This window comes from Camelina sativa, chromosome 10 (assembly GCF_000633955.1).
Source record: "Camelina sativa cultivar DH55 chromosome 10, Cs, whole genome shotgun sequence".
Lineage (NCBI taxonomy): Eukaryota > Viridiplantae > Streptophyta > Magnoliopsida > Brassicales > Brassicaceae > Camelina > Camelina sativa.
Window position 1 is genome coordinate 5,480,120 of NC_025694.1, and position 25,678 is coordinate 5,505,797.

Consider the following 25,678-nt stretch of genomic DNA (forward strand, 5'->3'; position numbering starts at 1 on the left):
GTCTCCTTTGTGTTAGTAGTTGTTTTCGTGTCATAGGGTTTTCTTAGGTGGTTTAAGAGATGATTTCATACCGAGTTGTGGTGTGTTATTTATCTCGTTGTGGTAAAAAAATGCAATGATTCTCAGTCTCGTAGCGTTGGATCCGCTAGTGTTTCAGGGCATACTAGATCGACTCATTGCATTTAGTCAAATTCTATGGAGGGATATTTATGTTCTTTTTTTGTGGATGTAATGTTCATGGATAATGAATAGTTGATGTTGAGCCAAAAANAAAAAAAAAAAAAAAAAAAAAAACTCTGTATGTGATTAGCGCGTTATAAAGAATTAACCTAGTATCATTTTCTTGTTTTTTTTGAACATCTAAATGTACTATTTAATTTGTTGAATGTCGAATCTTGACCTCTAGTGTTTTATAGTATATGTTTCATTACATTTTTTGGAAACGTTTTGAATTACCTCTTTTACACCATCATATCTAATCCAGCCTGTGTGTGAACAAAACATTGTAGTTCTCGATAACAAATCACGCGGGCGTAATACGACAACGTTTCATCTTTTTTTTTTTTATATATACGCAACCAATCTACTTCTAATTCCATCTGCACACAGAGACAAAAAAAAAAAAAAGAGAAAAGCCTCTCAAAAAAATGTTTTCTCGTAGTTCAAGCTCGATTACGTTCTTCTTCATCGTCTCTTTATTAGCCGTCTTAATTAACCCGGCGATCTCTTCTCGGGCCTCCTCGTCCTTCACCAAGCACACGCAACATTCTTCCATCGCTTCCAACTGCGAGAGCTGGAGATTGGCCTCCGAGACCAACAATGCAGGAAGCTGGAAGGTGGTACCGTCCAGATGCGTTAACTCCGTTAAAAACTATATCACTGGAGGCCAGTTCGAGAATGATTACAACATCGTTGCTCGTTACGCCATCGCCTATGCTAAAAGGGTCAAGCTTGGCGGAGATGGCAAGGACGCGTGGGTCTTTGATATAGATGAGACGCTTCTCTCGAATCTTGAGTACTACAAGGCTCTTGGTTACGGGTAATTTTATGTCCATAATCTCTCTTTTATTTAGTCCTTGGATTCTGTGTTATTTACACTATGTTCTTTATTTTCTAAAATCAAGCTCATAAAGTTATAACTATTGTTTGACTAACTTCGTTGACCATCAAACCGGGAAAATTTGTACATGCAGATCTAGTTCTCGGTTTATGATTTTTTTTCTTCTGTATTTTACTTTTTTATGCATTATTTTTGTTAGTGTATATTGGTGCAAGTGATTTGATTTGTAAATGGTGGATTTAGGTCTGAGCCATACGACGATACCAAATTCAATGAGTGGGCGGTTCAAGGAAAAGCCCCAGCTTTTGATGCGAGCTTGAAGCTCTACAAAGCTCTCAAGAGACTTGGTTTCACTATCATTCTGCTAACCGGCAGAGATGAAAGTCAAAGGAGTGTTACTGCGAAAAATCTCCGGGACGCTGGTTATTTCGGTTGGAACCGACTTCTCTTGAGGTAAAAGCTTTACCAAAATGATTATAATCTAGTTATGAGTAAAATTAGGAAGCCTTAAGTTTCATATATACAATATTTGAAAGAAAAAACACCAACAACGCTGGAAAAATAATTTACCACCGATCTACTAACTATTAAACTTATGAACCGGTTCATAATGGGGGGGAAAAAAACTAAGGATGTTTTTTGGCCAATGTGATTGATGTAGGGGTAAAAATGATCAAGGAAAAACAGCAACACAGTACAAATCAGAGCAGAGATCAAAAGTGGTTAAAGAAGGCTACAAAATTCATGGAAGTACCGGCGATCAATGGAGTGATTTGCAAGGTTTTGCCGTGGCTGCTCGTTCCTTTAAAGTCCCAAATCCGATGTACTACATTGCTTGATCATCGACTACTGATATGTTTAATGACTTAGAATTTATGTATGAATAAGAATTTTATGAAAGTATATCGTAATTCACCGAACATAAGGACCGCTAATTCTTAATGTCTTATGTACCACGTTCTTATTGACTGATATGCATGAGAGAGAGAGAGAACAACTATTTTTAAAAGCATCTTTTATTTCATTCTCCAAGTAACTCAAGGTACGATAACATTTAGAATGTAGTATAGGTCTGGTTTAACAGCATATGATATCTCCGACACAAACGCCGTCCTCTGCTTTAGATGTGTACTTTATTTTACAAAAAGGTCGATGCATTCTTGAGAAGTGCATGGCTTGCTAAGGTTCACCTCCACAATACATTTTTTGAAATCCAGTCCCTCTACATTTGGCATGCCATTACCAACAAAGCTAAAACAAAAAGAAAGGGCGGCATAATATTTTAGAAAGCTACCAAATGCTTTTGAGTAAAAAAAATAAACTAAAAAGCATATACTATTTGAAAATTATTAGTTCGGAGGAATCAAAGCTATAATTCTACATATATAAGATAGTTTACATTGCAAAATTTAGATGCAATGGCATAACTAATCATTTATCTACTCTAATCCATCAAGTCACAATTAACCATTTTATTATTTTCGTATACTCTAAAGAGAGATGACCAAAATCATAGAAGTATGTAAACTCTATAATTCACTTTTCTTTCCCTCTATTTTCTTAACTCTGATTCTCACATCCTCTATTCCCCCCACCAATATCACCATCCGGCTCTGCTTAGTGCTTAATTGATCTGGAAGCATCAATTTCAAGAATTAATGTATGAGTTTTATATCATTCACTGATATACAAGGCATACGAATTTATACCTGAAAGGACAAACATGAAGATGAGCAAATACGAACACGATGGTTTGGCCATGACTTGCGAAAAATGAGTGGATAATTAAGACTTGAAAATGAAACTCATTCTTCGATCCTGCAACAAAAACTTTCATCTAAACACTTTAAATCTGAACTTAAGAGACATCACCATTACAAGCTAAAAACAAAAACAAAAAAATCTCCATTACTCCAATTAGCCTTGGTAGAAGAGAAAATACATGAGTCTCAAACCAAAGGAACCAAAAACAAATCAAACCACCACCAAAAGTGGATCTATAAAAGTAAAATCAGACATTATTTCCACATTCTTTGCTTGCGCCCTCTCAGACTAATATCTTCAACTTCATTGACTAAACAAAAGAGTAACTAGTGAACCCAAAGAAAAAAGTTAAACGAACTATGCATCTTTTCGTTTTGATGTTTCAGATGGTTTAATTTGTGAAGTTTCTCATCTCCATCTACCGCATTCTTCAACAACCATAATAGGCATAATCATAATAGGGCTGCATCATCGACGTTGTGAATCTGTTCACATACTATGATAACGAAATCGTTTCGTTATTTTGAATGATAACAAATTTATATTACAGATGCATCAATCTATAAGTTTTTTTTTTGTCTAATCCTAATATTCATAAGATTCTAGATTTGAGAAAGAGATGTATGTGTTCTTCCAATTTGTTCATCACAGACGAAGGCACAGAGAGAAAGAAAGATAACAAAGCGGCAGCGGAGATCGAAGCATCTCCCAAAAAAATATATTTTCTTTTGTCTCTTTTTAGTCGTCGTTTTAGAGTTATAATTTTTGTATCATATTACTTGTTGCGACCACACAAAAGAAATTCTAATTAGCCAATACCCATAGAAAATTAGAAATTAAATGGTTTTCTCATAATTAATTCAGTTTAATAACATACGAGATATATCTTAGCAAAGGTAAACACAACCACAATTGTGAGGTCCTTGACAATGGCCATCCCCTTCGTACGTTTTAAAACAAAGTTCTTTGCATTTTGGAAAACTGCACGGCCTGATAAGATTTATGGCGCGAGTACACAATTTTGGTCCCTCTCCCTGTGAAATTGCCAAAGCCAAACAAGCTAAAACCAAAAACAAAACAAAAAAGTATATTACATAAACGTACGAGCATATTCTATGTGATAATGATTAATTCTAAAGTATGGGAACCTAGAATTTCAAAAATATGTGATGGTACAATCGATCCATCGGTTCAAGTCACACTAAATAATTTTATATGAATTAAATAAATTATATGTTTTAAAAAGACTGAAGAACCTGACTCTGTTTAAATAATCAGATGCATCGATTGCAAAAAATAATATCTGAGTTTTTTTTTTTTTTTGTTAAAATAATATCTGAGTTTTATAACATGTTTAATGAAATCTAAAGTGTACCTGAAAGAAGAAGCATGGAGATGAACAAATACGAATACAAAAGTTTGGACATGACTTGCAGAGAAAAATAGAGGATACTGTTGATCTATTAATTTTTTTTTTCTGGAGAAATTTTTTGATAGTTGAACATCGGATAGAGAAAGAACGTTTTTATATACAGTAGAGAAAAATAAATAGAAACTCTTTTCAGGAAGACTCTTTGACCAAAACGTAAAAAAGGTAAATAAATAATTGTAATTAATTTGAACACGAGATAGTCAAATTATTTAATTTAATGTGGAGAGATTCAAATTTATGTTCCTAATACTTTTTTTTATCAAAGATAAATTTATAATCAGCATATCTTATAAGATTTTACGTTACGAAATATGAAAAACAAGCAACAAATCATTTACTTTCCTTTCCTTAAAGGAGTTTTTTTTTTATTGGAAGTAAAATTTGGCAGTGAGATACTAGAATATGCATATTTTTATTTATCCTCAAGTAACTTACGGTGCTACTACCTATAACATTTAGAATTTATAGGTCTAGTTTAACAACATATGATATAATATCTCAGCAATTAGCAATAGAAAACACAAGGGCAAATATTGATTTTTGTTAAGGGACAAACGCCATTCCCTTTGTATTTCATAAAACAAAGTGGTTGACATTCTTGATAAGTACATGGCTTGCTAAGTTCCACCTCCACAACATCTTTTGATATACATTCCCTCTACATTTGGCAAAGTCAAAAAAAGCTAATAACAACACACAAATAAGCATAATATTTTAGAAAGCTTTATGGGTGTGACTGGTAATATTACTCTTTAAAATAGAAAATTGAGCTGAAAATATAATTACTCTAGCAATCGAGTAATTTATTTTACTCTAGTTACTCCATTCTTTTACAAGTCAGATTGAAAACGTTAAGCTAAAAAGAGGAAGAAAAAACTGTGTAATTTTTTTTTTTTTTTTTTTTTGCTAAGCGAGTAAATATCATAGAAATGAAAGAGTTTAGGATTTACATATTGATTACCTAAGGCTTAGTTTTTTGGCGAAAAAAAAAAAAGACAAGGAAGTAAAGAGATGGAACAAACTGAAACATTCAACGCAATCAAAGGATCCTAAGAGCATCTCCATTGGTTGGTCACTAAACAAAGTTACTTAATTGAAAATTGTTGAGTTAAGAATTTCATTAAGAAACTTTCAAATTTATGTGTGCAATGGTTGATCCTAAAATTGGATTGATCCTAAACTATTACAAATGCATGCAAATATATGTATTCTTCTTCTCTTATTCTTTGTCTTCTTCTTCTTATTGTCTTCTTCATGTTCTGATTAGAATCTTCTTGTTATTAGTTTCATCAAATTCTATCAAGCTGGCTGTTTCTACAGTTCTTCTTCAAACTCAATTACATGAGTATGTATGATTACTAAGCAGAACAACTAGCAAGTTAATCACAACCAAGCACACAGATTATGATATATATATGTGAACAATTAAGAGGAAACAGAGCAAAAAAGCATGACTCGATCTATGAGACCTCAATTATAACTGTTTATTTATTCTACAAAATCACCATTCAACATCACAACGCTTAAATAGTAACATAAATAGTTTTGAAAAGCATTGCAGGATCTCAACAAACAAACACAACCAGGAAGCTTAACTTACAGCAAAACCAGGAAGATCATAATATTTTTCAGTTTGATGCATCATTTGTAAAAGTTGTTGGTACCAATGGAGAATTATCTTCCTTGTTGGGTTCCAGGAAGATCATAATACTACCAACCTGCAGCATAAGAATACTCAACACATCGCACTGGTTTGTCATGCGTCCCAAAAATGTCCTCTTTTCTCTTCATTGAAAACAATCCTACAGTGAAACCAGAGAAAACCACTTAAATAAAATAAAAAAATAGCCGTCACTTATCCACTTAAATAAATATTTCAAGCGAACAATAATAGGTTAGAGAAGAGAATACCTTCTGATTTTTTAATCGACAAAAACATTGAAGCCGGAGAAATCATCATGAAAACGACAATCGAGCACTGCTCCGCCATGTAAGAACTCGTCTCGCAACGAATTGGTGCTCACATCATACAATCTCACACGCTTAGATTCAAAACAAACACAAAAGAAGAAATTATCTTCAGATCAAGGAAAAAGGATTGTTGGAGTCAAATCAGTTAAAAACAGAAAAGGGGTTTTGGACTACCACTAACCTTATCTCATGAGGAAACAAGCAGATGATCACTGTTATTGGAAACGAATTTTCAACTCAATTCTCCTCTCAATTCGACGGATCGTCCCTCGGAGAGTTTTCGCCATTAGTAGAGACAAAGAAATACACGAGAAAAAAAAAAAAAAATCTCTTAGCCAATTACAAACCGACACGACATAGTTAAGATACAATTCTAAAACCCCTTCTATTAAAGAGCATCACCATCGGTGGTGATACTATATAAATGCGGTTGTGACATTTTGTTTATTAGTATTGTAATACAAAAGTTTTATTTAATTAAATTTTATTTTGTTTTTTAAAAACCAACCTATGAGATGATGACACTCAGATGAGAAGGGTCTAAAACTGGTTTTGAAATGTCGCCGCAGAGATATGCAGAGACTGCTTCATTCTCTATCTTCAATATTTTATTTTATTTCTATTTTTTTAATTAGTTTGACACTCCTTTGGTATCACCATGGTTGTTTTTATTTTTTTTTAATTATTTTTAATACTAAAAGTTTTTACGAAATTTGTTAAGCTACTACCAATGGAGGTGTCCTAACATCCCTAAATTTACTTCGATGCCTTCTTGTGTGGATTGAATTAAGAATATGACGATCGATGATCTTGAATATAGTCTCCCGGTTAATCAGCTGAGAGTTATGATATACATTATTCCTTTGCTTCCAAGTTTGGTAGATGACTTCCTTCAACACAAGTTTCCATAGAGTAGATGGGGCAGTACGAGAAGACCCCCTATTCCAAGATAGAAGATCATCTCAAGTATGGAATCCAATGGGCGATAGCCGTAAGCCCGTAACCTGACAAAGACCTTATTCCACAAAGAAGAAGTAAAGTTACAAGTCAAGAACAATTAGTCTCTAGTTTCAGCCTCGAGTGCGCATAAGCAGAACCTGACTCTGTTTAAATAATCAGATGCATCTATTGCAAAAAATAATATTTGAGGTTTATAACATGTTTAGTGTGTAGCTGAGAGAACAAGCATGGAGATGAACAAGTACGAACACAAAAGTTTGGGCTCGACTTGCAGAACAAAAAAATAAAGGATATTGTTGATCTATTAATACTTTTTGGTTTAGAGAAAGAACGTTTTTATATACAGTAAGTGACAAAGAGAAAAATGGATTAGATTCTTTTTATGAAGCATATTAGCAAAAGTCAAAAACAAATATGAGGACTGTGAGTCTTTGACCAAAACGTAAAAAAAGTAAATAAATAATAAAATCTGAAGAGAATCAAAAGATTTAATTTGAATACCCGACATAGTAAGAACGTTCCTAATACGTTTTCTTTATTCAAAAATAAAAATATAATCAGCCTATGTTAGATTGTATGCGTAGATTTATCTATAAACGGATGGGATGAGGATCAAAGGAGTTTCACCGAGACAAATCTCTGCTACGCGGGTTATATCAAAAAAACAAAACTCTTCCATTGTTCCAAAACATTCAATTATCAAATTGGTATATATATCTGATCTAAACATATAATCGGGGAGGTCCAAAAAATCAAGGGACATCAACCTCAAATTACAAATCAGAACAGCAATTGCAACTAATTGAGGAAGGATCCAAAATCCAAGGCATTAACGGTGATCAATGAAGCGATCTTCTAGATTTTGCCGTGGCTGATCGTTCTTTCAAAGTCCCAAATCCCATGTACTACATTCCTTGATCATCCAGTTGAGACTTATGTATGTTTTAGATAATGGTTTCGAGTTATATTAGAAACAAGATCATACCGAATCCAAATCTTATAGTGAGTAAGAAGTTTAATTTCACAAACATCCAAATTTTTTTAATTATATTAGATATACTATCTTTTTACACTTTTTAAAAAATTTTAAAATTATGAATATTTAAATTTATATGATGAAACGAGTTTGAATTTACATAAATAAAATTTAAAAATCACTAGTTCAAAATTCTATAGTGAACTAAATATTAGTTATATCCAAAATTATGTTTGTGTGAAATGTATCAAAATAATAGTTTTAATAAAACTCAGAAAAATATATTTAGTTTTGTATAAGATTTTTTATTCATTCTCCAAATAACTAAGATATTATAACATTTAAAGTCTCGCATATTCTATCCTATCGGAACAATATACGAGATAAGAGATATTTCTCAGCTTAGCAATCGTAAACACAAGCACACATATTTTTGTTATGTTCGGGGCAAAGGCCATTCCCGGCGAACTTCGTACCACAAAATGTTTTGCATTCTTGAAAATTGCATGGTTTGGTAAGATTTATGATTGCACTACACCTTTTTGGTCCATCTCCCTCTGAAGTTGCCAAAGCTAAAAAAAAACAAAGAACTTATTTTAAATAAGCTAAAAAAAAATAATTTTAGTATATGAAATAAACGTACGAGCATATACTATTTGATAATAACTAGTTCAAAAGTATCTAAACCTAAAATTTCAAAAATATGTGATGGTACGATAGTATTTAGTTGTAAACGAATTAACCCATCGATCACAGTCGCAATTGTTTTTTTTTTTCTAATGAATTAAATAAATTATATGTTTAACAAGACTGAAGAACCTAACTCTGATAAAACAATCAGATGCACCGATTGCAAAAAAAAAAAGAAGGAAAATTGAGTTTTATAACAGGTTTAATGAAATCTAAAGGTTAACCTGAGAAAACAAACATGGAGATGAGCAAATACGAATACAAAAGTTTGGACATGACTTGCAGAAAAAAATAGAGGATACCGTTTGAACTATTAATTTTTTTTTGTTTGGAGAAACTTTTTGATATTGGTTGTCTATGTGATGGTACTATGTTTGTATATATAGATTATAGGCGACAAGAGAAACGTAGATAACCAATATATATCTCTTCGTGGGAACATATCTACTAAAATTAATGTGAAGGAGAATAATTTTTTTTTTTGAAAAAATCGATTTAATTAGTACAAAATATTACATTTCTATAAAAAGTTCTATTACATCATCTCTTCTTAATTTAGTATGCTTAGATTTTTTTACGTTAGCAATTATGAAAAAGAAGCAAAAAAATCTATTCACTTTAATTATTTTTCTCAAATTTTCTGCTTTCATATTTTTACGTTGATAAAATAAATATTTCTTGAGGTCAATGTTATTTCAAAAATAATAATAATAATAATTTGTTTCTCTCTTGTATCTATCTAGTTCAGTAAACTTGAATCCTCTAACAACTAAAATTAGATTACAGAGAAGAAGATGCATAGAAACTAATACTACTATTAAAAGTATAATTTAATTAATTAAAAACTTTGGTTTAGTAATAAAAGTTACATAAAACAATAACTAAAACTACTTTCTTTCTTTTTCAAAATATAAGATGTTTTTAACTAAAGCATGGAGATTAAGAAGTTTTTGTTTTAACAAGTTCAAAGAATCAGAAACAATACTGTATAATATAAAATACTAAACTAATCTAAAAGTTGCATAAAAACTTGAAAATATTTTATATTATAAAACAAAATCTTTTCTAAAAATATTATATTTTGAAACGGAAGGAGTATAAATTGGGAGAAGAAGTCACTTTCTCTTTCTAAATCTGGCTCCAATGGCGTCTTCTCCTCGTAGCTTTTCGATTTTGTTCTTCTTCTTCATCTTCTTAATCGATCCTTCCATCTCTACTCGCACCTCCTTCATCAAACTCCCGGGAAGCGTCGACGGATCTCGTTACTGCGACAGTTGGAGATTAGCCGCCGAGACCAACAACGCTGGAACTTGGGATGTGATCCCTTCCGTTTGCGTTGATTCCGTCGCTGATTATCTCAACGGAGAACAGTTCTTATCCGATTACAATGTCATCGCCGATTACGTCATCGCTTTCGCGAAGACGGTTGAAATCTCCGGCGACGACAAGGACGTGTGGATCTTTGATATCGACGAGACGCTCCTCACCAATATCGACTACTACAAGGCTCATGGTTACGGGTATGTTCTCTCTATTATTAGCCGTTGGATTATGGTTTATCTTTAATCAACGGCCCTGATGACTTTACATCGTCGACCTACAAAACCGAAGTCTGAGACCCCACGACTCCAAATTGATCTGAATTTGTGAATTATAGATCCGGTTCTTGGTTTAAGATCGCCGGTTCTATTGTAATTGTAGCGATTATTTTTAGTGTACCGATCGATTAGATTGTTTTTTTCTTTTTTGTGGTTGGTTTAGGTCTGAACCATTCGACTCGAATAGTTATAATGAGTGGGTAGTACAAGGAACAGCTCCAGCTTTTGATGCGAGTTTAAGACTTTATAATGCTCTCAAGAAACTTGGTTTCACTATCATTTTGCTAACCGGACGAGACGAGGATCAAAGGAGTTTCACCGAGACAAATCTCCGTGACGTCGGTTATTCCGGTTGGGAACGGCTCCTCTTGAGGTAAAAGCTATATCAAAACATTCCATACCAAATTGGTGTAAGTATAACTAATATAAAGATTCTGATTGCAGAGGTCCAAAGGATCAAGGGACATCAGCTACAAATTACAAATCAGAGCAGCGGTCGAAACTGATTGAGGAAGGTTTCAAAATCCGAGGCAATACCGGTGATCAATGGAGTGATCTTCTTGGTTTTGCCGTGGCTGATCGTTCTTTCAAAGTCCCAAATCCCATGTACTACATTGCTTGATCACCCGGTTCTGGCTTGTGTATGTTTAAACCTTAGTATCAAAACGTGATGTGGGGCTTTGAAAAGAACAATCAATTTTTAGACATGTAATGAGTAACAACTTATATTTTTTTGTAATTTATATGATTATATCCAAAATCTATCCATTGTACCAAAATATGTAAGAGACTTGTGTAGTGTTAATTTATTGATTATATTTGTTTTGTATTTTTCATAAGTACAACCGGAGAAAAGCTTAGAAGAAGCTCATCCTCTACAACCTTAACCATCTCTCTTTCAGGAAGACTGACCATAACCACTCGGCTCTTTTGTCCCTTACCTGACGGTGAGGGAAGCACTATGACTTGTCCACCTCCAGCTACAGGTCCTTTAACATAGCAAGACACGTGGCTCAGAACCAAATCTTCCTCGAACATCACTGGACGCGGATGAGACATATTCTCTAGATTAGTACACACGAGATCCGAACCATTAGATATCGCACCATTATTATTGCTACCCAGCCATTCGATCAAGTCCATCACCTTGTCGTAGTCTAGTCGCTTAGTTATGTTCTGAATCTCTTCAATAGTGTGAAATAATAACATTCTGTCTTTTGTTTTAACCGGTTTGGAATAGGGAACCTTGTGATAAACCATGCAATTACCAAAATAACTTTGGTCTAAACGCAGTAATTTTCGAACGTCTAAACACAAGGACATGTCCATGAGCTCATTTCTCTTCCCTTTGGCTCGACTCACACTTATCCAAAATAGTCCAGCCAAAATCTCAAATGTCGAAAACCCTGACTCATTCTCTCCAGCTCTAACCAACGGATCCGGAAATAGAAGAGTAACGGTGACGATATGGTCCTCGGTAACGTTTGACGGTGAAACCATTAGAGAACAAGATTTGGTGTACTGGTTGATCAGTTGGTTGTTAGAGATCAGTCTCTCATTAGCAAACCGGCGAGGCGGCAACTGATGGAAGAGTGGTGGAGCCATCATGGAACGAGACAGAGTTAAATCTGCCCAAGCTCGAATGAACATCATTGCACAGACTGTATCAGCTAAAAGATGGCTACAACTTAACCCAACAGCTAACCCACCACTTTCAAACTCAGTCACCTATACATAAAAATAAACCAATACATAAGACAAAACCAGACCGTTCTAAACCAAACCAGAATAAACTTGGATTATACGTACCTGAACATTAAAGGTAGACCAATAATAATGAAGATGGTACATGTCTTCCCAATGAACAAGCTTGAGTTCTTCCTCTCTATTAACACTCCTAAGCCATTCCTCAACTGACCCGGCTGCTCTCGCCTCCACCATCCTCACGCCAGCGTCGTTGCTCTTCACCTTCCACCGCCGGTTTACACCCTCCTTCTCTTCCGTACCATCAGTTTCCTTAACCAATCTTCCGGTTACAATCGGATAACAATTGAGTGTGTATGCTAATGACTCCCTTAATTTTTTTGTGATTTCTCCCGGTTCTCTAGTCTTGGAAGACCGGTAATAGTACACTAGACGAATATGGTTTGGTTCCATGACATGGTCCAATACTGAAAACTGGTATAACCTCCCTGGTTCAATTGATCTAGTGCTCACCACGGTTCTTTTGCATATGAATCTCACGCGGTCTTCCTCCATTATTGTTTTCTCTTTGGCAAACATTTTTTCTTTTGTTCTTTGGTTACAATCCAGTTTTGATGTGCTTGTACATTTTCGTACATACCATGTATATATAACATGTGCGTTTGTTGGTATGTATTTAGTATTTAGATATAATATCATGTTTTTCAACACATTCTTTTCCCATGAACTAAACAACCCTCTCCTAAGGGAATGTAACATTTCCATGGTCCCTTTAAAACATGTTTCTGTTACGGTCGGATTCCTCAGTGCCCTTAAAATAATCTTCAAATACATAAAACAACTTATGGTTTAATTTACATATAATGGCATCTTATTCTTATGTTAGATTTTATTTTACAAAAAAGAAGACATTAGCACAATTCGACTACACAGAAGCATCGAACTAGCTTAACAATGAACTGCTTACTAATTAACTAATCAAGTCACAAAAAGGATACATCTTTACGCATATAAAAAGCTTCTAGGATCAAAATCTAAACTATTATGGAAGAGATGAAGTGTACTGATCGTTACCCTCTTTCAATCCAACACTTCTTGCAGCACAAGCCAAAGGCTGCGTCGGAATCCTAAAACAGCTCATAGCACCGCCGGAATAACCAGAACAATCCGGCTGAGGCCGCTGCGAGTTCCTCCCGGGGATACAATTACCGACGAAATCAAACCCGAAACTAATCCTGGAATAACATTGAGAGCTGAACCCAGAGAAGAAGTTGAAAGAAACAGTGAGATTAATCAAACTCCTCAACGAACAGACCAAATCAGGAACCTCGCCGGAGAATTTATTGTGGGCAAGATTCAAAATTTCAATCGCCGACAAGCAAGAGATGGTCTCTGGGACATGACCCATCAATGAATTGTAGCTTACGTCAAAGACTTGGATCTCAGAGAACATACTAACAGATTCCGGTATACAACCGGTTAACTGGTTATTCAAGAGCAAAACTTCCTTCACCCTCGATCCCGTGAGGCCAAAACTCGTCGGGATTTCGCCGGAGAATCTGTTGTTTGCGAGATTGATCACCGAAGCCGGAGAATTCCCGAGGTTCCTTGGGATTTCTCCGGCGAATTGGTTGTTGTTGAGGAGAATCGCGTCTAACCGTTTGTTGAAAAGCTCTTCAGGGATTAAACCGGAGAAACTGTTGAACCGGAGATCGAGGTAAACCAGATTTGGGATGTAGAGTGTGACTAAAGGGAAAGGACCTGAGAGTATGTTGTTGCTTAGGTCAAGTTCTTGAAGTGAAACTAAGTTCTTGAAAGAATCTGGGATTTGGTCTGAGAATCTGTTGCTGTTGAGATGGAGGATGTTGAGGTCCGAGAGCAAAGCTATGTCTCTGACAAGTGTGCCTTTGAGGTTTGCATGGTTAAGATCTATGGAGGTTATACTTTGGCCAGAACAGAACACACCTTTGTAAGAACAAACATCTGATCCAACCCATGTTTTAAGAACACCTGATGGATCCTCTGTAATCGCTGACTTCCAAGCTTGGAGTGCATTGTAAGCTACACTGTTTTGAGCTGATCCTGGAACTGCATTACGGTTACCACCGTTGTTGTATCCGCCGCCAATCCAAACACCACCGCCGCCACCGATTCCGACTCCAACACCGCCTCCTACTCCAAAAGAAGCATCTGTCTGAATCAAACCACCCAAAAACAGGACGAAACAGAGAACCTTTAAGTTGTTCTCTTTCTTCTTCTTAGACATTTTTTTTCTTCTTTCTTCAAAGTAGCTTTCTGTAAGAGTTGACACTTAAGGAAAGAGAATGAATAGTGATTGTTTCAGTGGATTAATGAGGATTGTGTCATTGTGTGTGTGTGTGTGTGTGTGTGAGAGAGAGAGAGAGAGAGAGAAAGAGATTATGAAAAACAGAGTGAATGTGGTTGAAGAATCATTGATGATATGAGGAAGGGGGGACAAGATTATCAAAAAGAGGTCTGATTTGTTCCTTGTGTAGTTATGTCACATTTGCCTTTGTTTTGTTAAGTTTACTGTTTGTGTTCAACTTATGATTGCATGAATCATATCACGGGTTCATCTTCTTTTGCCTTCTGTTCCATTTTTTATAATTTTAATGCATTAAAAAAGTATGCATTTTAGTGTTTGTCAAAAAAAAAAAAAGTATGCATTTTAGTGTAAATAATGGATCACATGTTTTTGAATCACAAGAAAACTCTTACATCTGTCATCTGAATGTATGCACTACTTTGATTAATAATGGTTTAATTTCTACCTACTATACAAGTTCTAATTAATTGCGACTTCTGTAGACAGAAGATGTAATCAAGAATGTAACAATACATAAAATAAAAATGAAAGAAAATGAACAGAATCTAGATGAGGCTATAAATAATCAAAGGCATAGCTTGTGACTGAATATGGTGTTGTTGACTTGTGTGGGAGAGAGAGATATTTTGGGAGTGTGAGTAACTGCATCACATGGAGTGGCACAAATGCATTTGTGTCTTCATTTAAACAATTTCATCTAGCTGCATTCAATCCAAATGTTTTTCAATGCAATAATTATTGAGAGGAAAGCTTTATACTCCCACAATAAAAACTATTTTACTTGATCAAGCTAAACAACAAAAAATTGTAGATTTCCAAGCATTCACTATAAAACAACAAACAAAATGATGGTATTTTACTATTTAACAACGAAATATTTCTTTATATTTTTCATGTTACCACTGTTTTAACTTTTATGAATACCATCGCTCAACTAATTTATTATAAGATGTTATTTGACTATTTACGTCACGAAGTCTTTTTATATTTTCAGTGCTGACTGCTGAACAAAAAGAACTTTACAGATCAAACTTTTTTTTGAGGTAGAACAATATAAATATGACTGATCTATTAAAAAGTTTTCACTTTTCATTTTTTTTTTTTGGCAAGGGGCGAGTTCTTACAACTTGAATCAAGGTAGACAAAAAAAAACTAAAGATAGAGGCACTATGAGATTAACAAATGAATTTTCAAACTGAAACAGTTTAACAATATCTGAGAAGTTGATTGGATCCAGAGCGGATTCGTACTTGAAGTCAGGCTTCACGAGATCCTCAACCAGTAGGTGGTCATAAACGGCTCTAGCGGATGATGCGATTGAGCTTGTTAAAGGATGTTATACGAGGGAAACACTTGTGGGGTTTGTCGCCAACATGAGAGGGTTCAAGAGCATAGGATCAAAGACCTTTAAACTTTTAGGAGCAAACCTCAGGATAATAGATAAAGCTATAATCGGGAGTCGCATGGAATGGGAGGCAAACCGTAACAAAGCAGGTGGGTTATCCCTCACATGGAAATGTAGGTAAATGAGTCCCACACAAAGCTGGTAATCAGTTTGGTCCTAGAAAATATCAACATACTCAAGCTTTCGATCTAATGGCAGTGGATGATACAGGGGATCAAAGGGTTTAAGGGTAAGGTTCAAGCAAACTCGACAAGACATTATATCAAGCAACTTTGAAGACACCAATGTTCTGCTACTGAGAAAAACTCGTCTTGACCAAGCAAAGATAATTGGTACGTCCATGGAGATGCAAGTTAGTTCTTGATTGGGTTCAGGGAGAGGTTGAGACGGAGCAGGGCACTTGAAAAGGTTTAGGTAACCCCAACTTCTATAAGATGGGGTCATAATGCCGTTATTTTTCAAGCTAATCCAACCATGAGTAACAACCCTAGGTGAATCTAAAGGCAAGGTTCTCCGATAGCTTTTGTACCAACCTAGCGACAATGAACGATCATATTCTAGTTGCAGTTTTCGGACAAGTAGAACCATGATTCGGCACAAAGAGAAGCTAAAGAGAGAGTACAAAGAAGAGTTTGGAGCAAACCTGGGCTTTAGGAGAAAAAACTTTGAATCACACCTTTTATAAATGGGCCTCAATGGGATTCTAAGTGGGCCTAAACCCAGCTGGCGAGAGGGGTAGGTCAAACGGGGAACACCACGAGAGATTAGGTTCTCGCCGCCGTCAACCCTCATCTTTGTCGTCGCCGGAGCAGGCATCAGTCAGAAACCCTTGGACAAGAAACTTTCCGAGAGCTCACAATAGAGTCTGGATAGGTCTGGTTGAATCGCAGTGAGGGGGTGGAGACCAATACCAGTGACGAGAACTAGAGAGGAACTGCTTTAATGAAGACCGAGAGAGAGCCAATTTCTTTAGATCTGAGCAAATCGGGTAGATCTGCGTCAGATTCGGAAGTTGGAGCACAACTGGTTAAGGAGAGTTCTCTTGGTTTCAGGTTCGACGGAGAAAAGGTGAGACGTGTTTGAAGCGAGATAGATTTCGTCGGAAAGCACCTCTCTCCTCTCATTGATGATAATAAGTTGCCGTCGAACAGAGGTATACATGCGGTAGGAGGAATCGATTGAGAAAAAGACCAGAAACAAGTTGAAACAAAAAGCTTTTGGGAGCAGGGTATAGAAGAGAGTCGGGATTCTCGACGCCGGCTAGCAAAAGCTTTGCCGGCGCCAGAAAAGGTGGTGTGGTGAAAGTCTCGATAGTCGGACAGAGAGTGTTTTTCTTTTTTGATTTCTTTATTGTCTATACTTCTCGTTGTTTTCACTTTTCAATGAATGAAAACAAAATAATAATAATAAAAAAAAAAAAAAAAATTGCGGTGATTTGTAAATTGTAAAACAAAATCGATAAATCTTTGTTCCGTTTTCTGAAATAAGGTATTGGCCATCTAAAGAGCATGAGATCTGTATACCGAAAATAATGGACGTGCATGAGGGCTTACGAACATAAGTAATTGGAGCGTTATAGTCTTTATAGACAAGTATATCCGTGGTATGTGGTTGGTAGGTTTGGTTGGATTTGCTAATATATTAGTATCCAAGGGAGTGAATGAGATTTTCATGTGAATGAAAAGCAATAAAGTAAAGCCGACAAAATTCCGCATGCAGATTTGGATTGCACCTACTTCACATTGGAGATTTTTTTTCGTAGAACAAAAGAGAGAAAATGACTTCAAACCAGCAGAAAAGGAAAATATATATATGGCTTGGTGTACGTTTTCATGTTTTTAAGTCGGTTAAGTTTTTGTTAGTAGAAAACAACTTTTATCGAGTTAAAATAAAATTTAAATCAATCGGATTTTGGGATATTACTTGAATCAAAGTGAAAATTTTGATTAGTTCAATTTTTTTTTTTTTTTTTTTCAGTCTCTATGGTAAGAACATACCCAGTAACAAAATAATTTGTTGTTGTATATATTAGCTAAATATTTATATTAAAAAAAAATGAATTTGCGTATACGATTAGATCCATTAAATGATTTTTTTTTCAAGTTGGATTCGATTTTGATTAGGATAACTAATTCGATTTAGTTTCAGTTTGAAGAATGAAGATCCCAAGTACAGACGTACTGGGAAAATAATAATCATGTAGCATACTTAAATTGGTTGTCAAAAAAAAAAAAAAAGAAGCATACTCAAATGAACGTAGGCCTGTAATGGGCTCATTAAACCCAATTCATAGGAAGCCTAAGGTAGATTGGACATTTGTTAATACTACTACATTTAAAAAATATATATATAAATATTCCTCATGTGCTTAAACAAATTTCTTCTTTTTATCATTTTTTGCCAAAACTCTCTGTCTAGTAATCATGGAGTCCACATAAAAACAAACAAAGCATAAGCAAAAGGAAGAAAATTGATTCTTGGAGTCTTTAACGTCAACTCTCTATAAAGACTGACCATGCTGCGTACTTAAATAAATAGTTATACTAAATGAATATAAAAGTACAAAAACATAATATCAAATTTTGAATATTTGTACGTTAAAAACGATTTCGAGGAATATAATATGAGTTCAAAATATGAAATGGGAAATCGAATCCATTTGTCGAAAGGGAAAACTAAAATTATTAAAAAGAAGTAAGAAATAAAGGTAAATATTGTCTGTTTATGCCTTTATTCCAGTTTCGAAATCCAACCATGGCAAAAAAAAAAAAGGGTCAAGTCTCATCTCATCTCTCCCCATGTTGATTTTGCTTTTTCCTCTCCCAGTGTCCCCTTTTTTTGTCAATCCTCTCCCAGTGTCCCCATGAACACAAATAAACCTGGAGAATTAACTACTAAAACCTTAACCTCTTGTATCGATATTGATAATCTGATATCTTATACTCTTGGTACTCAAAATTCTACATTAGTACAAAAGCTAAACCAACATGATAAAGGTATAAAAATGGATCACATAACATTTTTTAAGTAGACTCTAAATTGTTAAAAAAAAACCTTCTTAACGGAAATGAATCAATTAAGATATTTTGAACTTGTGAACACATAGATAGAACACGTAAAAAATCCAAACGAAGAATTAGGCCGTTGTAGGGGTCATTTGATAAATATGCTAGAAGAGACGAGGGGAATATGGAATATATATAGAGAACAAAGCATCAAAGGTTGGAATGTTATATGGAGAAAATTAAAGACTAAAGAGGCCAAACATAAACATAGACAAGTGCTTTTGTAATATGGCATTACTTCTTATATTCTTTAGGTATAGATTCCATGATTCCACAATTTAAATCTTCTAACCGGAATCAGTTTTACTTCCCTACTCCCATTTCAAACCAACCAAAACTCACAAAATCAAACATTTTTTCAGAACTTAATTAGTTTTCATCAACATATATTTATTAACATTATCATTCCACGGACTTTTCAATAATTTATATTCATTAACATTATTAAACCTTTAAATTATCCTATAAAAGTCGACTATGCGTATATATAGCCAGTTAGCCTCTAATCTACATATCAAATTAAATCTGAAGGTTTATGCCACTAGACCACTAAGATCATGACAGTTCGAAAAGATCCCAAATTCCCACCCAAATGTATGGTAGTATTGAGTTAAAAGGTCAGACATAATACTCTTAAACATATAATTTGAGACGAAGGTTAGATGATTCCATACACAATCAAACTGACCTTTCGTAGATATATAAATGTAATAGCATCAAATTTCAAGTGACACTTGGGTTTCAGTGCATCGGATTGCCAAAAGGAGAAAGAACTATTCATAAAGTATATGGAAAGTAGTAAAAAGCAAATACTACTAGTATTATTTACCAACATATATATTAAACAAAAAAACCAATAAATTATACAGTTCATCCTACTTAACAAAACAAAGAAAAGACATAAAAAGAAATTAAAATAACAAAAGAAATGAGTTTAAAAATAAACATACTTATATCTAATTTTATATGGTACTGTTGATGACTTTCATGCAATTTACCTTGCTTCTTTTCTTCTTAGTCTCTTTGGAATATAACAGCTTTTTCTCTCATGCTTTTTTTTACTTTGGTTTCTTCTTTTTTTTTTTCCTTTTTTTGCTTTTAATATCAAAATCCTCTTGAATATATCACAAAAGACGCTTGATTTTTGGTGCTGCTTAAAAAACCCTCCACCATTTTAAAATCATGCATATATAACTTGATTGGTCCAAGATCGATCTATATACCACCTTCCATGGAGATATCATGATGATGATGATGATGACCATCATGATATATAGCTAGGTTTGATGGTAGAATCTTTTTGTGATGTTGGTCGACACGATCATCAGAATGGAAAATGGCACAATTACCCATGATGATCTTGGTTGTCAGAAGAGTCAGGGGCTGACCAAAACGTGGAGTACTTCAACCATTCTGCTTCTTGTTGGTTCCCCAATGATGATGACCCCTGCACCAATCCAAATCGCTTCTCAATACACACACACATATACAAAAGTGTGAGGATATCGAACTGGCCTAAGTAGTCTATCACATTCGGTGTGGTTAGAAACTAACTTTCAAATCCAAACCGGACTGACTTTCACATACACAGTACTGGCCTGTGATAGTCTTTCCTGATCCGAAATAACATGAACCGACATTAGACCCAGGAAAAAAAAAACCTAATCTACACACCAAAATCCTGTTAGCACTCCACAAATGGAGCGTATATGTATAAACTTACATTTTAATAAAAAAATTATAGGACAAAATAATAAGAACTNCGAAAAGATCCCAAATTCCCACCCAAATGTATGGTAGTATTGAGTTAAATGGTCAGACATAATACTCTTAAACATATAATTTGAGACTAAGTTTAGATGATTCCATACACAATCAACCCGACCTTTCGTGAATAGATAAATGTATAGTATCAAATTTCAAGTGACACTTGGGTTTCAGTGCATCGGATTGCCAAAAGGAGAAAGAACTATTCATAAAGTATAGGGAAAGTAGTAAAACAAGCAAATAATACTAGTATTATTTACCAACATATATATTAAACAAAAAAACAATAAATTTTACAGTTCATCCTACTTAACAAAACAAAGAAAAGACATATAAAGAAATTAAAATAACAAAAGAAATGGTTTAAAAATAAACATACTTATATCTAATTTTATATGGTACTGTTGATGACTTTCATGCAATTTACCTTGCTTCTTTTCTTCTTAGTCTCTTTGGAATATAACAGCTTTTTCTCTCATGCTTTTTTTTACTTTGGTTTCTTCTTTTTTTTTTTCCTTTTTTTGCTTTTAATATCAAAATCCTCTTGAATATATCACAAAAGACGCTTGATTTTTGGTGCTGCTTAAAAAACCCTCCACCATTTTAAAATCATGCATATATAACTTGATTGGTCCAAGATCGATCTATATACCACCTTCCATGGAGATATCATGATGATGATGATGATGACCATCATGATATATAGCTAGGTTTGATGGTAGAATCTTTTTGTGATGTTGGTCGACACGATCATCAGAATGGAAAATGGCACAATTACCCATGATGATCTTGGTTGTCAGAAGAGTCAGGGGCTGACCAAAACGTGGAGTACTTCAACCATTCTGCTTCTTGTTGGTTCCCCAATGATGATGACCCCTGCACCAATCCAAATCGCTTCTCAATACACACACACATATACAAAAGTGTGAGGATATCGAACTGGCCTAAGTAGTCTATCACATTCGGTGTGGTTAGAAACTAACTTTCAAATCCAAACCGGACTGACTTTCACATACACAGTACTGGCCTGTGATAGTCTTTCCTGATCCGAAATAACATGAACCGACATTAGACCCAGGAAAAAAAAAACCTAATCTACACACCAAAATCCTGTTAGCACTCCACAAATGGAGCGTATATGTATAAACTTACATTTTAATAAAAAAATTATAGGACAAAATAATAAGAACTTTCCATCAAATTTTAGACAGATTAAAAAAAGAAAGGAACGCAGACATGCTGTCCCCCACGAAACACAATGAAATCTATCAATGTCTCTTGCCGAACTTGTCTCGCGAGGTACTACGCATGAAAAAAAGACTTTATACTATTTACATATATATACACACATTATATTACATATAAGCATAAGTTGATATCCACCATCATTGCCTTTTAAATTAGTTTTAAAATTAATTAAAAAAACAAAAGAAAAGAATCTGGTAAATTTTCTATTGTTTTTCAAAAGAGTAATTTATAGGTATAAAGCAAACACATCTCTCTTTCTTTATCTTTTTCTGGTTTTGTTTACTTAACTGTGTTTTAACTCTTTCCAATTAAGTAAAGAATAAACGCAGAGTGTAGTCCTAAGTATCATTCTCATGCAAAACTGAAAAATAAAATATATTTTTTAAAAAGGAAAAGTTTTTTATTAAAAATATTCTTCACTTTTATTCAAATATAACCTACATTGTCATCTTCGACTAGCTACAATATCCTTATAAAAATATTATTATCTTAAAACTTTTATTTGTATCATCGATTTTGGTCTGTCTCACTTGTATATGATGACTCCCATACGATAATTCTGAATCTACGTGGTACCAAGCAACATCTTATTCAATTTTATTTAGGTGATAATGATTATATGTCTCATATATATATTTTCTTAAAACTCATGATGGTAAAAAAAAGAGGTTTTCCCCATGAAATTAAGAGTCAAGAAAGGGATTAATAACTTACATCTTTTACATCATGATGAGTGGTAGAAGAAGTGCAGCCCATTATGAGTTCCTCCAATCCAGAAGCTGACCTTCCTCCCATCTTCCCATCATTATGTTCTTCTTCTCCTTCTTGACGTTGTTGCTGTTGTGTCTTGTTCAGTCAATAAAGACAAGTAATTTCAGACGAAAATATATTATTATTAAATTCTCAAAGAAAATTATCTTAAAACTTATACTCATCTTGTCTCTCCATCACCAAAGACCACATTGGTTTCCTACTTGTTCTTAGTTTGGCTGACACTAAAAAGTGACTTAGCTTTTGTTCGCTTTGGATAATGGGTGGTTAGTTAGACACATCTTAATAGACTAAATTAAATTAGCATGCATAATTATTATTTATTAGGCATTGTAACTCTATTTTTTTATTTTTCCTTGACCATTATCTTATTTATACTTTATTTGTCATAATCAATACTGGTACAACCCAATTTGCATGCTTATGTAGTCCCATCATTGTTAAGTCACATGCATGCAAATATCTTCAAAACCTAACAACATGTGCAAGAAATACCATGTCTACTACTACTTAATTAAAAACCGACATATATATATATATATATCCCTGTGTGTGGAAGAAGAGAATGAAAACCTCCACATAATTAAGTATTAGTAACTATATATATATATATATTAATTACTTTACGAAATCATAACCCTAAAATAAATTATACTATGTTTTAGTTTTGCATGACTCACACCTTAATCAATACTAATATAACGTAATTTTTTTTTGATTGTTATATATAAATCATTGTGATACTTCAGCTAACTTGGTTTCATGACATGAAACTGGTACCTACTCCTAGATAATCAAATACTATTAATAGTAAACAGTATTTATAAGTTTTTTCGGTAGAAGTAAAATGTTAAAAGAAAAGAAGAAGATTAGCTATTTTACCTGGTAATTTTCATTGGGAAGCAGGATTCGATGAACATGATAAGGATTATCGTCAAGGATATTAATGGAGGCATGGTGAAGCGAAGTCGATGGAGATATAATGGTTGATATTGGATGTGTAGGCTGGCTTATGTTGAATGCATGGTGCCGTTGTTGTTGGTGTTGTTGATGATGATGGTGATGGTCATTAGCCATATGATGTGATGTTGATGCTGATGCCTGGTGACGATGATGACGATGGCGATGTTGTTCTGCCATAACACCCTCACATGTAGCCTGCCCGGACTGAGGAGTTTCCCTCCTCGCCACCTGAAAAGTTATTTTAATTGCTAATTAAAAAGAATTATTATATATTTAATTATATGTACATATGTATTTAATTAGAAATATAATTACTTTGATTATTCCATAATCTTTTTTGGACCGTTGCGGTTTAGACATTGTTTTCTAGAGTTATCACGTTGGGTTAAACTTTGGGTCATATTGTTAGCCAAAAGTTGATTAGCACCAACCGTTCATTATTATCACGTAGGATAAATTTTTTTTTTTCATAAAATTTCTTGACACTTTAAACAAAAAAAATATATGCAACCAAAAAGAGCACTTTTTACTTGCAAAACAGGCAAATAAGAACCCTAAGCATCATTTTTTATAACTAATTCATGCGAGAGTAGCATACGTAAATAATTAGTCAAAACTAAATTGAATTCAAAATAAATCAAAAGTCACATTTGATATTTTTTTTTAAAGTCTTAGTACCAGTCGAGTATGCATATTAAATTAGTTATTTCACTGAGCGAGAAATCATAATTTAAAAAAAAAAAAAACGGGTGCATACCTCATCAAAGCTCTTCATAAACGGAACAAAGCTTAGTTGATCCATTGCATAACTCGGAAGCCCAGCCGCAACTGCCGCCGCCGCTATGGCCATAACGCCACCACCAATGCCGCCTACTTCATCCGATCGATTCGGAGGGTTAACATTAATAATCTCTCTGGAAGAAGAACAACTCCCACCACTAGTAGTCCCACTATCTCTCCTCATATGATATTCTCCGCCGCTACTTGCTTCACCGCCTCCGCCGCCTATAGCGTTCAAGCTCGATGTCGAAGACGACCAGTTGCATTGTCTAGGCTGAGTCTGATAAAAGATCTTAGACACAACAAGCTCTCCTTCTTTCTCTTCCTCATGTGTCCCCAAATGGTATTGATGCATTACCCAATTGGTTTTCTCCGGTTTTCGGTTCTTACCAAAATTGGTATACAAAACCAAAATCTTTTTGCAACCTTTTTGCTTACCGTTTACCATGACTGGTCTTGTCTTACCGGTCTTATGCCACCTCGTCTCACCCGAGCTACTACTTCCTTGCAGATTATTGTCACATTCCGTTTGAATCTTTCTTCGCTTTCTTGTTCCCGTCGTGTACGCCTTTGATGGTCTATGAAAGAAGTGTCTGCTTAAACCATCTCTAGTCACTCCTACCAAGAAAAAAAATTATTGTTAATTTATATGTTTCTTGTATTACCCGAAATAAAAAGATTCAAACTTTGGTATGACCCAAATGAACAAAAGAGTTGAGCATTGGTTTGACCCAATTCTTCTTTGATAGTCATATCAGACAATCATATATTATAAGAAAAGACATGCATGTGTGATTATAGAGGGAATGGATGAAGAATGTATATATAGATTTATAGGTTGGAAAAGTTAGGTAGGTATATAGTGTATGTGTGACCAGAATATATTAAAAAAAAGAACAAACGTTGGTGTGACTTTAATGTTCTATATATTTCCATAGTCATTACAACGAAGATATATGATGAATGTGATATATATGCATATATGTACCGGGAAGTTTCTCAGGATGAGTGTAGCAAATGCCGTCTTCGCCTTCAATGGTTGGGATGAATTCGTCAATGAGAGGGTGAGATTTAAAGTCTTTAGCTAAGACTTTCGCTTCTAAATGTTCAATCAGTTCTTGATCCGTTGGGTCAAATTTCACTCCTGCTGGTAAACCAACCCAATCCTGCTAAAAAG

At 34.4% G+C, this 25,678-nt stretch overlaps 5 protein-coding genes and 3 long non-coding RNA genes across 9 annotated transcripts in view; 2 read left to right on the forward strand and 6 right to left on the reverse strand.

Moving 5' to 3' along the window:
- On the forward strand, positions 586–2,028 carry LOC104717269 (acid phosphatase 1-like). The gene is made up of 3 exons (XM_010434810.2): positions 586–1,039; positions 1,304–1,513; positions 1,722–2,028. The coding sequence occupies exons 1-3, from the start codon at positions 648–650 to the stop codon at positions 1,897–1,899; spliced, it is 780 nt and encodes a 259-aa protein (XP_010433112.1). The 5' UTR covers positions 586–647; the 3' UTR covers positions 1,900–2,028.
- LOC104717270 lies at positions 3,624–4,393 on the reverse strand. The gene is made up of 2 exons (XR_756185.2): positions 4,200–4,393; positions 3,624–3,884 (listed from the first exon to the last, which is right to left on the reverse strand). It is a non-coding gene; the product is annotated as an uncharacterized LOC104717270 (long non-coding RNA).
- Positions 5,703–6,613, reverse strand: LOC104717271. Its single transcript, XR_756186.2, has 3 exons — positions 6,409–6,613; positions 6,168–6,298; positions 5,703–6,058 (listed from the first exon to the last, which is right to left on the reverse strand). It is a non-coding gene; the product is annotated as an uncharacterized LOC104717271 (long non-coding RNA).
- On the reverse strand, positions 8,485–9,224 carry LOC109127046. Its single transcript, XR_002033767.1, has 2 exons — positions 9,078–9,224; positions 8,485–8,735 (listed from the first exon to the last, which is right to left on the reverse strand). It is a non-coding gene; the product is annotated as an uncharacterized LOC109127046 (long non-coding RNA).
- On the forward strand, positions 9,953–11,282 carry LOC104717273 (acid phosphatase 1-like). Its single transcript, XM_010434813.2, has 3 exons — positions 9,953–10,373; positions 10,615–10,824; positions 10,896–11,282. The coding sequence occupies exons 1-3, from the start codon at positions 9,997–9,999 to the stop codon at positions 11,071–11,073; spliced, it is 765 nt and encodes a 254-aa protein (XP_010433115.1). The 5' UTR covers positions 9,953–9,996; the 3' UTR covers positions 11,074–11,282.
- On the reverse strand, positions 11,257–12,753 carry LOC104717272 (shikimate O-hydroxycinnamoyltransferase-like). Its single transcript, XM_010434812.1, has 2 exons — positions 12,261–12,753; positions 11,257–12,179 (listed from the first exon to the last, which is right to left on the reverse strand). Exons 1-2 carry the CDS (start codon positions 12,732–12,734, stop codon positions 11,265–11,267), a joined length of 1,389 nt encoding a protein of 462 aa, XP_010433114.1. The 5' UTR covers positions 12,735–12,753; the 3' UTR covers positions 11,257–11,264.
- LOC104717274 (leucine-rich repeat extensin-like protein 6) lies at positions 13,006–14,719 on the reverse strand. Its single transcript, XM_010434814.2, has one exon. It carries the CDS (start codon positions 14,419–14,421, stop codon positions 13,198–13,200), a length of 1,224 nt encoding a protein of 407 aa, XP_010433116.1. The 5' UTR covers positions 14,422–14,719; the 3' UTR covers positions 13,006–13,197.
- The window catches only part of LOC104717275, a 5,716-nt gene continuing 1,326 nt past the window's right edge, over positions 21,289–25,678 (reverse strand). Inside the window, exons 2-6 of one of the 2 annotated variants that reach the window (XM_010434816.2) lie at positions 25,490–25,667; positions 24,479–25,119; positions 23,641–23,949; positions 22,702–22,833; positions 21,289–21,615 (exon numbers count right to left, since the gene is read on the reverse strand). In XM_010434816.2, the coding sequence (XP_010433118.1) occupies positions 21,514–21,615; positions 22,702–22,833; positions 23,641–23,949; positions 24,479–25,119; positions 25,490–25,667 (1,362 nt within the window). In that variant the 3' untranslated portion in view covers positions 21,289–21,513. Of the gene's footprint in view, positions 21,616–22,701; positions 22,834–23,640; positions 23,950–24,478; positions 25,120–25,489; positions 25,671–25,678 lie in introns of both variants that reach the window. The other variant, XM_010434815.2, reaches the window with a different exon arrangement.